The sequence below is a fragment of the Ailuropoda melanoleuca genome, chromosome 11, assembly GCF_002007445.2.
Source record: "Ailuropoda melanoleuca isolate Jingjing chromosome 11, ASM200744v2, whole genome shotgun sequence".
Lineage (NCBI taxonomy): Eukaryota > Metazoa > Chordata > Mammalia > Carnivora > Ursidae > Ailuropoda > Ailuropoda melanoleuca.
Genome location: NC_048228.1, coordinates 54,903,180 through 54,917,881, shown reverse-complemented (window position 1 = coordinate 54,917,881; position 14,702 = coordinate 54,903,180). Strand labels below are relative to the sequence as shown.

The following is a 14,702-nucleotide window of genomic DNA, read 5'->3' as shown; positions in this document are numbered from 1 at the left end:
ACACACCACACATGCACCTATACACACACACACACCCCTATACACCATACTGCACCACACACACACCACACATGCACCTATACACACACACACACCCCTATACACCATACTGCACCACACACACACCACACATGCACCTATACACACACACACACCCCTATACACCATACTGCACCACACACACACCACACATGCACCTATACACACACACACACCCCTATACACCATACTGCACCACACACACACCACACATGCACCTATACACACACACACACCCCTATACACCATACTGCACCACACACACACCACACATGCACCTATACACACACACACACCCCTATACACCATACTGCACCACACACACACCACACATGCACCTATACACACACACACACCCCTATACACCATACTGCACCACACACACACCACACATGCACCTATACACACACACACACCCCTATACACCATACTGCACCACACACACACCACACATGCACCTATACACACACACACACCCCTATACACCATACTGCACCACACACACACCACACATGCACCTATACACACACACACACCCCTATACACCATACTGCACCACACACACACCACACATGCACCTATACACACACACACACCCCTATACACCATACTGCACCACACACACACCACACATGCACCTATACACACACACACACCCCTATACACCATACTGCACCACACACACACCACACATGCACCTATACACACACACACACCCCTATACACCATACTGCACCACACACACACCACACATGCACCTATACACACACACACACCCCTATACACCATACTGCACCACACACACACCACACATGCACCTATACACACACACACACCCCTATACACCATACTGCACCACACACACACCACACATGCACCTATACACACACACACACCCCTATACACCATACTGCACCACACACACACCACACATGCACCTATACACACACACACACCCCTATACACCATACTGCACCACACACACACCACACATGCACCTATACACACACACACACCCCTATACACCATACTGCACCACACACACACCACACATGCACCTATACACACACACACACCCCTATACACCATACTGCACCACACACACACCACACATGCACCTATACACACACACACACCCCTATACACCATACTGCACCACACACACACCACACATGCACCTATACACACACACACACCCCTATACACCATACTGCACCACACACACACCACACATGCACCTACACACACACACACCCCTATACACCATACTGCACCACACACACACCACACATGCACCTACACACACACACACACCCCTATACACCATACTGCACACACACACCACACATGCACCTACACACACACACACCTATACACCATACTGCACACACACACACCCCCCATACACCATACTGCACACACACACCACACATGCACCTACACACACACACACACCTATACACCATACTGCACCACACACACACCACACATGCACCTATACACACACACACCCCTATACACCATACTGCACCACACACACACCACACATGCACCTATACACACCCACACACACCCCTATACACCATACTGCACCACACACACACCATATATGCACCTATACACACCCACACACACCCCTATACACCATACTGCACCACACACACACCACACATGCACCTATACACACCCACACACACCCCTATACACCATACTGCACACACACACCACACATGCACCTATACGCACACACACACCCCTATACACCATACTGCACCACACACACACCACACATGCACCTATGCACACCCACACACACCCTATACACCATACTGCACACACACACCACACATGCACCTATACACATACACACACATACACACATATACACATATTTTTATAAAACGTGTTGTTTTTAAAATAGTGTTCATTACTTTTTGAATGAACTAGGTCAGATTTTCATTTGACCTACACTTTAAAAATACATTTCCACTTCGGTACCTCTGTTCATTTGCCTAATGTGTCAAGGTTGCAGTGACTGTACTCTCAAGGGCATATTAATATTTTAGAAAGGGTCAAAATAAATTTTCTAACCAAATGTGGTTTTGTATCTGGAGGGGAGAGAAGCCTTGCTAAAAATGATAAACAAATTAGAAAAGCAAGAAAATCGCCGCAAAGGAATAGATACTATACTTTTTTGTTAACAGAAGGGATATATTTTATTGATTCATTGTTGACTGTTCCAGGGAGAACATGCTTAATAATGGATGAATGATTAAGAGGAATAAATCTTTTCTCAGGCACTGAGACATTGTTGTCTATGGTATCTCTAAGTAAAAGATGGCTGTTTCCCTGGTGTAATGAAACTGTAAGACCAAGTCATGTGATTGGAAATAGCATGGCTTCCATTTCTGTACCTTTGTTTTATTCACAGCATGAGGAGGCCTCCAAATGCTCCAAAATGGTTGCTACTAGTGTAGAATTTCATTACCATTTCTTTCTATATAATTTTTCTATCATCTTAATAAATGCTACACACCAATATGTTACAACCATTAAAAAGAACTGCTAGACTGTGTCTCCTGTGGTTCCATATTATAGTCAATATGTGTTGCATAATTAGCCCATTAAAAGAAAATTAGGAAATAAAAGATAAAATTAGGAAATAAAAGATAAAATTAAGAAATAAAAGATAATCCTAATTTATGTTCCATGACCTGCATCATATTCTGTGCAATTTTATTTTTATGATGTATCATTCCCTCTTTGGATTGTAAAGTAGGCTTAAATCACAAACTAATGGTTAAACAGGAAGTACCAGGCCTTCTGGACAGGACCACTCAGGCTTCACGTTTGCAAGGAGGCTTTATCAGCACAGCACAGCTGACATTTTATCATTCATGGTAATATGGCCTTTTGAGAAAACCATAGACATTTAAAACTTCCATCATTTTAGTTTCCTTTTATTCTCCTAATATTTTAGCAGTTTCTGTATAACACTTGCAGGAATCAGAAAAGGGGAAGCAATGAATTTGGATAATCACCAGACCTGTATAATTCTCTAGCTGTGGGCTTGTATGAAACACAGATTTGGAAAACGTACCACATAGTAATGTCTGTACACATCTGAAATGTAATGATGAGTGGGTATGGAAGAGAAGTGGGTTTTTTTGTGAAAATAGTGGCTAACTACATCCATAATAGTGGATAGTAGCTCAGCTCTTTGACTTCTAGTGCGGTATCATAAAAAAGTGTCCATGGCTTGGAGAGTGTCATAACTTAAACTTGTCTAGGTACAGTGAAAACCTCAAGCATAAGGCTTGTAAAAATACTTAGGAAAACGAAAAGGATAATAACAAAAAAAGTGAAGAAAACGTTTCTATTAATTTTATTTGTTTTAAGGCTGAAGGCTGAGATAGTGGCAGGTAATTTCCCTAAGAGCTCTTTCTTCCACCGTTTTCCTCATTCACCTTGTCATCCCTCCAAAAGCCATTTTGGCCTCTTATTGATCTAGACATTTAAAGCATAAACATTTGATTTTATTAAGAGGCGCTCATGTGCTGAAAGTATCCAGGACCCTTAAATAAGTCTGACATGACCCTGCGGCAAGAAGCTTCTTCAGTTTTATTCTGTATCTATTTTCCAGTTACTCAGTTTCCTCAAATTTACTTTAAGTAGAATGGAATAAAACATTAAAGTTTCATTACCACGGAGAATACTCTTAACATTTTCTCATTCAGAGCAGGTAAACCAATTTTGCATTATTATAATAATCCTGAGAAGCTGTGTTGAGGGCATAGGTTCAGATTTGGCTAAGATTTTTAAGCCCCATCCAAGTGCCAGACATTTTACTATGGGATTTTAATGAACTGTATTTCAATATATTATATTGTAATATTATAATATATCTGTATTTAATCATCACGTAAAGCTTGTGAGGTAGCAGGCTTTTTTTTCCAGGGGTGAAGTTTTGCTTTCTCCAGGTCATTAGGCTAGTGGTAACCTTAGCTAGCATCTATTTCATTCCCCCCTGCTACTGGATACTTTCCTAACAATTTTGCCTACATTGTCTTTTTTTTTTTAATATTTTATTTATTTATTTGAGAGAGTCAGAGATAGCGAGAGAGAGCACGAGTGGGAAGGAGGGGGAGAAGCAGACTCCCTGCTGAGCAAGGAGCCTGATGCGGGGCTCCATCCCAGGACACGACCTGAGCTGAAGGCAGACACTCAACCGACTGAGCCACCCAGGAGCCCCTACGTTGTCTTATTTAATCCCGTGCAGTAACCTTATGAGATAGATTGTTTCAAATCCAGTTTCACAAGTGAAGGACCTGTGCTCAATAGCAGTGAGGTGACACTATGCTCCAGAAGGTGGTGCAGCCAAAGTTCAGCCCAGTGTTCTTAGCACTCCTTACTCTAATTTGTGTCGGGGTGGGACATCACAGCAGACAGATCTGCCTCGATGGCTACTTGTTCCTCCTAGTTGACCTTGTAGCTTTTGTATATATTCCTGATGTTACAGTAGCTGCTAATGTGTAAAGCAGGGGAATCATGGGGGTAGTTCCTGGTGCCAGGTACTAGAAGATAAAGAAGGACAACCTTAAAGGTACAATGGATATTCCCTGTACAGGAGGTATACTAACATTAACATACGGATGTCACCCTTTTTTTCCTGCTCAGAGCTACTGCACCCTCTTCTTTCTGTAGATCTCTCATTAAATATAGAGGGGAAAAAACCCAGCTTAAGATAGGAGCACTCCCAGGCACAGTTTTAAATGTCTGTTACTGTGACAATGTTCATTCCACTCTTCCACAGGATCAGCTAGAATTTGATACACAGGAAGGAGGATCCAGAAGTGAAAATCCATGGAACATAAAATGAGCAACCTGTGAAAACTCCCTGAAACCAAGTATGGGACACAAACTGTCCCAGTGACAATGGGCTAATTCTAAATTAGCCAAATTCCTAGGGCAAAGACTTTCTTTGCTTCATAAGCCATGGTGCTGAGCAAATAGGGAAGGCGGAGTGCAGTGTGCTTATGCTTTTCTATTTGACCTTTTTAGAATCCTAATTAAGGATATTACAGATTCTAAATACGTAGATCATTCTGCACTTGGTTGCCAAAATATTTGCTTTGTATGTGTCTGGATCCAAATGGCGACCAATGGCTCTCATAGATCAAACTCCCCATTGGAATTAATCACTTTCTCTTAAGTGAGCTTAAAGAAATTTGCTTTTAGTCTTACTTATGGACTCTGCCGTATTCTGCCAATATGTATTTATGGAAGTGCTTGTTTGTATACTTAATTTCGAAGTTCTCTTGAAGCAGCTACATACTAAAATAAATAGGAAAGGCATACACTTTTTGTGGTCCTTGTGATACTAGTCTTTTGGGATTTTTAGAGTTGGTATGCTTTAGTAGCTTGTCTCAGAGGAAAACTGAAAAGATAAAAGGAATTTAGATGAGTAGAATTGGTGTGTATCTACAACTTGAAAGTAGTTACTGAAAGTTCAAATTGGAATCCTATAAAGTTCACTTGTGGTCTTTATTATCTGCCATTCATTTCACAAAAGAAGAGGCTTGGATACCTTTCTCCCTCACTCCTACTCCTTGTTTTTATGCAGAAAAGTATGTTGCAAAAAGACCTTCACTCTCTTGTGACAGGAAGCTCATAAAATTGCATTAAAGAATCTTGCTCAGGAAGAGCAGCTTCCCAGACACCCTCTAAATAGTGCCTGTGATTTCATATATGCTATTTTCTTTCGAAAGTTCAGACCAGTCAGACGTTTCAGCTCGCAGTTGAGATTCGCTTCATCTAACGTCAGAGAGTATTATCCCACCTCCGGTTCTGTGGCCACAAAAATCAGATGCTGGGTAGGAAGAGAAAGAATGCCCAACAAAATTTTGATACCAATTCTACTTCTGGCTGACTACAGTCCTGGGCAAGAAACCTAGCATAGCTTGCTTCAGAGTCCCATGCAACATAAAGTGGGTATAAAAGTATACCTGTCACATGCTCACAGGTGTTTCTAAATGAGCAAATGGAGGAATGTAAGAAAATGTATTTTAGGTTTTTAAAACAAAATCGTAATAAAAATCTAGGTTTTGTTAATTAAAATGTACTAACATCTTCTTCCTTTTGGGAATGGATTCATGGTTGGCTTCATTATTTGGGCCAAGCATCCTTTAGCCTATTTTGATTGTTTCCATGACCTGCAATGAAACAGAAGAAGAAAATAGTTTGCACATGTTCTTCTTTTACTGAGGAAATAGGGATGCCCTAGCAGCAGCCAGCTTTAGATTAAAAGTTTAACAATTCCTAAACCTTCAAAGATCAGAATGGATTCCAAAATTGAGAAAAACTAGGGCTCAAGCTAAATATTTTCTCCCCTTTATTTGTTTTTCTTATTTCATTTCTTTTGCCTTTATCTGCTCTCATTCATTTGAAGTCATTAAATGGTCCCTATTCTAGCCTCATTTATTGACAGTAAACAAGTATTTTTTCAGCTTTCTTGAAGTAAAATAGTAATATAGTAATATATTTAAAGCATACAAAATGATGATTTCATATAGGTATACATTATGAAAGGATTCCCACCAAGTTAACTAATATATCCATCACTGCACATTTTATTCTATTTTATTTTATATTATTTTATTTTATGAACACTTAAGGCCCCCTCTCAGCAAATTTTAATTATGCAATACAGTATTATAAGCTATAGTAACCATATTATACATTAGATCCTCAGACCTTATTCCTCTTATAACTGAAAGTTTGTACCTGTTTACTAACTTCTTCCGATTTCCCCCAGCCCCCCACTCCCAACCCCTGGCAACCACTATTCTACTCTTTATTTCTGTGAGTTGTACTTATTTATTATTTAAATTTTTTTTAGATTCTACCTATAAGTGACGTCATACAGTATTTGTTTTTGTCTGGCTTATTTCACTTAGCATAATGCCCTATCCATATTTCTCCAAATGGCAGAATTTTCCTTTTTTTTAAGGTTGAATAATAAATATTTTTGAGTTCCTGTTAGTTAAGTGCCAGACTGGGTAGATTCTGGGGAAAAGCATGAACAAGACTTGACCTTTCTGTTCTTCCCTCATGGATCTTATATTCTAAATTTTAGTAATCAAATAAATCCGTTTGTTTCTCCTTAAGAGCTTATGTAGGGAGCACCTAAAACATGGCAAACTAAAAAGGTAGTCTAGGGGCTTGGGGGCAGGCAGAAGGGGACCAAATAACAATTAGCAATTTGGATGTTAAATGTGACACTCAAAGACAAAAACTTAAGTGTCATTTTATAGTATCTCCACAAGTTATGGATATTCTCGAGTAACAATTTATTTTATAACACATAAAACTTTATGTAGTAAGGAAAAGCTTTATCTGATAAAAAATGTTTTAATTATGGAACTCTTTTTAAATACTGTTTTAATTTTAGGCTCAAATTTTTAAAAAATGAAATATTTCTAAGAGGAGAGCTGGTTTAATAAATAAATTAGGTTCCTCCAAAAGTAACCTCTTAATAAATCTACAAATAATGCCAAATTATATGAAAATAATTTTTAAAAGTTAGATAAATATTTATTCCCATTATATTTATATAATTTATTATTATTTGGAAGATTTTTTGTTTTCCCATGTTTTGCAAAGATACACTTTCTCATATGCTGTCCAAATTTCCAAAAATCCCAAATTAATTAGTGAAATTCCACTTTGCAAGATTTGACTGTACATAAAGCCAGTGATCAACTTACTCACTTACTAACATCCATTTCTTTCACTAGGCAAAATATATTGAGTGCCTTTTAGTAATGGTTAAGGTTTTTTCTTTTTCTTTTTTTGAAACCTGAAACAAATTGTAATACTGTTTTCTTAAATGTTGCCATTGTTTTTATCAGATTAGAGTACAAGAGATATGTCTGAATCTTCGGTAATTTTTGATCTAGGTGAAGGTGAATACAATTACAATAAAGAAAAATTCATTGTGCTTTATGTTATCATTGAAGACATTTTTAATGCCTAGCGTAGCATTTTTAGATTTTGAGTTATGCATTTAGGTCATTTTTATTTTATTTTTATGGTAAAAGATTATCTTTTTCTTACAGTTAATATCTCAATATCTAATGACACTACATTGGCCCCAGAGGATTTGCCAACTATTTCTTCTGCTGACATGGTAAGTGACTTAATATTTGAAACCACTTGTGTATTGTATACTCTAATTGTAATATTCATCACATGATGTCTCCTACCCTTCAGCAATCTGAGTGTGAACACAACTTTAATAATCAATGATTGTGGAGGGACAGAAAGAAACACTTTCTAGACAGCCTTTTTTTTTCTTTTTTAACTCAAGTGAATATTTACCTCTACAGCATGCTTTTTAAACCTTCTTAGGAATTTAACTACTATATCCGTTCATTGTCACCTTGAGATATTTCACAAGGGAAAGTGAAGACAGTCGAAAAATGAAAGCATGGTATCCTCTCTGTTTCTAGTACGATTAAGAATTCTTCTGACTACCTAATGGTGTTGTGTTCTCCTCACTAAGGGTGATTGTAGCAGGACATTTCCCCTCTCACTTAGAAAGGACTGTGCCTCTGTCACATGATATCCTTTCCCATGGCTTGTAACCAAGGATCTTTAAGAGACTAGAACTAAGCTTTAAAAATGAGCTGTTTTGCATAGAAGGTCACACACTGGAAGGAGACTTTTGTGTTGGAGAAAAAGGGAAAAGTGCTATTTCAGGCTTCTAATTGTGTTGCTTCCACACTGGATATGGAGTCTTACCAAAGAATATCAATCTCTCAGTTATAAAGACAGAAACCATAGTACCTTGTATTGATAGAGCGCCCATCTCTCAGGAGACCAGAACACTTCTGCAGATATTATGTAATGAGTGCCCACAACACCCTTTCAAAGATGATGTTTTGTATCTTTCCTGGACAACTCTCACTTGACCCTTTTTCTCTCTTGTTTTCATATTCCACGGCTCTCTTGACTTCTTTCCTTACTGTTAAAGTTCTCTCTGATTTTCTTCAAACTTTGCCTCTTTTTTTGGGTTTGATTGTGTGTGTGTGTATATGTGTGTGTGTGTGTGTGTGAGAGAGAGAGAGAGAAAATGTGAGAGAGAGAGAGAGAGAGAGAGAGAAATATGTTTTAAAAGCCACATACAGAAAAGAGATCAATTTTCAGTCTTTCAGCCAGCCAGCCTATTGCCTAAAAGAACTTGTTTAAAATACAGAGAAAAATAGATCCTTCTAGACTTGAAATAATTTTAATTAAGGTCTAATTAAAAATTTAAAATACATATAATTAATTAAAGCCATAAGTTAATCTGTAATTAAAAATTAATAAACCACTTCCACTGACTTAAAAAGAGATTATTTCTTACTTAATTCCTTTTGTAACTAATCAAGGATAGCTTTAAAATTAATGAATTTTTAAGCCCTGTCTTCGGGCAAATTCTGGAGTGACTCTAGTAATTGATATATAATTATAAGATGTCACTATAAGATTTATGGAAAACAAATGGAAATTGTGATTGACTTCTAGTATGACTATGATATAAGACATAAAAGCACAATAATGATTACAATTTAGCTACCGTTTATAAGGCATCTACTAGAGACCAGGTGTTTTACACGTATTATGATCATTAACACAAACTACCATGTATAATTATGTTCATTTTACAGATGAGAGAAACTATAGCTTTAGAAGGTAAATAACCTTTCTTTCCCTAGGTCACATAGCCATAAATTATTAAAACAAAGATTTGAACAGAAGTCTGAGTGGTTCTAAGACCTGTGATATTTCTAATACACCATGATGCTTCAGTGTTTGCAGGTGGAAATGTTTACACTTTCAGTTCTGATGTATGTTCTATACTCCAGGGTATAGTCCCCTCATGTGTATATCAGTTACACACTTTAATTAAAATGTTAAGTTGCTATGTTCAGCACCTCTAGAGAAGAAATTAGGAAAAAATGTGTGTATGTGTATGTTTGTGCATAATTATGAAGGACAACTTTTATTCTAGCTTTCATTTCTCCTTTTTTATCCATATCAATGCCTTTAGGTATAAAGGCATTGTTGTTTAGATACACACACATAAATACACAATCACACCCACACACACAATTGGTATATATACAAGATCCAGAAATGAGTGTTAAAGAGATAATATGATTTATTATCACCAGTAATAACTACCATTTGTTGAGCACCTACTAAGGGCCAGGCTCTTCACATTAATTGTCTATAATACTCAGAATAGCTTTTGAGTTATTATGTTACCTGTATTTTTAAAAAAAATTTTATTTAAATTCAATTTAGTTAACATATAGTATATTATTAGTTTCAGGGGTAGAATTTAGTGATTCATCAGTTGCATGTAACACCCAGTGCTCATTATATCCAGTGCCCTCCTTAACGCCCATCACCCAGTTACCCCATCCCACTACCCACCTTCCCTCCAGCAGCCCTCAGTTTGTTTCCTATAGTTAAGAGTCTTTTATGGTTTGCCTTCTTCTCTGTTTTTATCTTATTTTATTTTTCCTTCTCTTCCCCTATGTCCATCTATTTTGTTAGGTTACCTGTATCTTACGAATGAAACTGAAGCTTAGAAAGGTTAACCGTCCTTCCAAAGGCCATATCGTCAGTATGTATAAAATCAGGATTTGAACTCAGGGCTTTCTAAGTCCAAAATCTGCCTCTTTCCATTATTTGGGGAAGCAGAATAGTGTTTCATGTAGAAGGACATCCAGATATTGAGTTCTCATGCCCAGTTTCAACTTCAGGCATCCATTACTTCCCAGGGTGTGGTAGCTGCTCAGTTTCCCATTTGTAAAATGGTGATGATAACAGTACTTTATCTCACGGACTCTATAAAAAGTCAAAGGAGTAAATAGATGGGACTTAGTATAGTGGCTGGCACATACTTATTTCTCAGTCAAGTTAGCTACTGTTATTCTATTTAGGCATTTTTATCATTCCATTAGGCCATGTTGCCACCATAACTCAGGTCGGTGGAGAAAATAAATTGGATGCCACTGCTCTGACAGGAGATTGGGCCCTCTCTCTTAGGCCATGCCAACTCTGCTGCCCTCCGTCTTTCCTGGGACATACCGTCATCAAGGATTTAATTTCCTTCTTTTAGCCATAATTAGATTATGAAAGAAGGTGCTGGAAAAGTGACATGCAGCCCTGGGGCACCAGCAAGGCTCCCTCTCACAAGGCTCTGAGGACACCTTGTCAGAGGAGGGAAGGCTTTTTCTCTTCAGCTTCATTAGCATGAAGACAACTTTTCTTCTTCATAGTAGTAGTGTGTTTTCAGAAAAAATGGACATTAGAGCATTTAGACTGACAGGAACTTTAGAATAACTGTCTCTCAAGATAAAAAGGCAGGTTTTCCATTAGTTCCGTTCATTGTTGGATTCATTGAGTTTTTAATGCTTCTCACCTTTGTCAGTTTTCCTGTAGCCTTATTGGTAGGCATATCCTTTCAACCTGCAAATAAAATTCTTTGAAAGGTCCCTCTAAAACTTTAAGACCAGCCACAGCTTCTCCACACTGTGTGGACACAGTGAGTCTTAGGATCTGCTGGCTTTCACTTAGCAGCTCTCAGAGGGAGAGACCAGATTTCACAATCTAACATTAAGGCTTTTCCAAGGAGGTGATTAAATGGATTAGTTGCTTTTTGTTTTTCACATTAGATCCTTTTTTGAAAAAATTATTATTAAATTTGTGGTACACTTTAAAACACACTGTTTTTACATGCTCATTGCAATGAGTTTTGACATTTTATAGACTCATGTAATCATCACCCAAAAGAAGGTACATATAGAACATTGTCATTATCCCAGGAAGTCCGATGGGGAATGCTCTTTGTCTTGTTTTATGCCTCAGCTTCTGAGCCATGGGAGATCTTTCTTTGCCCAACTGCTCTGCCCCAGCCTCCAGGGAACAGATGCCTTAGCTCTTAAAGGAGTGCCTGAATGACTCAGAGGGATTTTCCTCCACTCTCCTGCCCTGCTTCCCATTTTAGGAAAGTGACTTTCTTACATTTGGTAGGGGCTTTGTGTCTAAGGGGGGATTTCTCTCAGCTGTCCTATCAAACCTCCTGCCTTTTGTATACAACCTGTGCACTGTGAGAAAGTTTGGTGGATGGATGCAGGCTCAGTGTAATGCCTAGGGCTCCTTGGAATTCTGATCTGTCACCCCAGTCTACATGCAGCCTTTAAAAACTCATTGAAGATTTGGCTTATTTCTTCATACCTCCATCTGCAGTGGGTTTATCTTCCATGTGCTGCTCTGGCACACACAAGGCAGCCATGGAGTTCTCTTCATGAAGGTCTTGTAATTTTTTAGAATTTATTTAAGTTTCTTTATATCTTCATCTCTGGTGGATTTTTAAAAACTATGATTTTATACCTTATCCAACTTGATTGGAGAGGTTAGAAGTGACCTTTTTGTTTTGTTTGTTTTGTTTGTTTTGTTTTTTGTTTTTTAAGTTTTTATTTAAATTCCAGTTAGTTAACATACAGTGTAATATTGGTTTCAGATGTACAATATAGTGATTCAGTGAAATCATATGGTATTTTCCTTTCTCTGACTGACTTATTTCGCTTAGCATAATACATTCTAACTCCATCCATGTTGTCATATATGGCAAGATTTCATTCTTTTTGATGGCCAAGTAATATTCCATTGTATAACTATAGCACATCTTCCTTGTCCTTCATCAGTCAATGGATACTTGGACTGTTTCCATAATTTGGCTATTGTTGATAATGCTGCTATAAACATAGGGGTGCATGTATCCCTTTGAATTAGTATTTTTGTATTCTTTGGGTAAATACCTAGTGGTGTAATTGCTGAATTGTAGAGTGGTTTTATTTTTAACTGTTTGAGGAACCTCCATACTGTTTTCCAGAGTGGCTGCAGCAGTTTGCATTCCCGCCAACAGTGTAAGAGGGTTCCCCTTTCTCTGCATCCTCACCAACACCTGTTGTTTCCTGTGTTGTTAATTTTAGCCATTCTGACAGGTCTGAGGTGGTATCTCATTGTGGTTTTGATTCATATTTCCCTGATGATGAGTGCTGTTGAGCATCTTTTCATGTGTCTGTTAGTCATCTGTATGTCTTCTTTGGAAAAATGTATATTCATGTCTGCTGCCCATTTTTAACTGGATTGTGTTTTGGGTGTTGAATTTGATAAGTTCTTTATAGATTTTGAATACTAACCCTTTATCAGATTTGTCATTTGCAAGTATCTTCTCCCATTCTGTCAGTTACCTTTTAATTTGTTGTTTCCTTCACTGTGTAGAAACTTTATATCTTGATGAGGTCCCAAAAGTTTATTTTTGCTTTTCTTTCCCCTGCTTCAGGAGACTTTTCTAGAAAGAAGTTGCTATGGCTGATGTCAAAGAGGTTACTACCTGTGTTCTCTTCTAGGATTTTGAAGGTTTTCTGTCTTACACTTGGCTCTTTATTTTATTATTTTTTTTTAAGATTTTATTTATTTATTTGACAGAGGGAGACAGCCAGTGAGAGAGGGAACACAAGCAGGGGAAGTGGGAGAGGAAGAAGCAGGCTCATAGCGGAGGAGCCTGATGTGGGGCTCGATCCCATAATGCTGGGATCAAGCCCTGAGCCGAAGGCAGACGCTTAACAACTGTGCCACCCAGGTGCCCCTACATTTGGCTTTTTAATGCATTTTGAATTTATTTTTGTGTATGGCATAAGAAAGTGGTCCAGTTTCATTCTACTTTCTATGTTTTAATCACAAGTAGAACAACCAATTAGTTTTGATATTTCACAACAACACATACAACTATAGACAACTACAGCTCAAATGTATCCTTTAGTTCATAAAGTAGGATTGCAGATTACTGCAAATCTGGCCTACTCACTGCAGGAAAGAAACCCTAAATGAGTGCATTACCCACTTAACCTTGAGACTTTTATTTGTAGCATTACCTTTGTTTGTGTGTTTTTTAAAAGACACACACTTTACCAGTTGATATGTAAGGAGAGCAATATAGAATCTTTCATTTTTATTTATTTTATTATTTTATTTTTTTGCTTATTATGTTACCCAGTGAAGCATATCATGTCTACATAGAGATGCTGTTAATCATGGAACTAAGAACTATTATAGTCTCATAAATTCTGCTTGGCAGTCAGACATGGGAGCAAAAGTGCTTAAAAGTGCTTTGATTTGGTGTACCTTCAGGGTGATTTTAGGAGTTAACATTCATTTTTGTGGAAATAGAATGTGACATTAATCTTCTTGTACATAACATCTTTGTGATTTTCTCTCACTAAGAAAGTCAAGTGCCATTCTGTCCTTAAATCCCCTTGAATATCACATGTTCCTACTTTTTAAAAATATTTTAGAAAATTTAAAACATGCAGTAAAATACAGAGAGGTAGTACAGAGAATAGTACAAGGAACCCCCATCTACACATCACCTAGCTTCAATGAACATTTTGCTTATCCTCTCTCACATACATATCACCCACTTTTGTCTTTGGGGAGGATGCTATAGAATTTTAAATTTTAAAATTCATCTTCCAGCATACCTTATACTTTTAAGATTTACAAACAAATCCATTTACTGTTAACAGAATAATTCTCTGGAAAAT

The 14,702-nt window shown here is 37.7% G+C and overlaps 1 protein-coding gene across 3 annotated transcripts in view; it reads left to right on the top strand.

Annotated features, from left to right (window-relative positions):
- Positions 1 to 14,702, top strand: part of SLC4A4 (solute carrier family 4 member 4) — a 299,158-nt gene that overhangs the window by 216,005 nt on the left and 68,451 nt on the right. For all 3 annotated transcript variants that reach the window (XM_019799962.2, XM_019799963.2, XM_019799961.2), the window contains exon 15: positions 8,157 to 8,227. In XM_019799962.2, the coding sequence (XP_019655521.1) occupies positions 8,157 to 8,227 (71 nt within the window). The remainder of the gene's footprint in view (positions 1 to 8,156; positions 8,228 to 14,702) is intronic.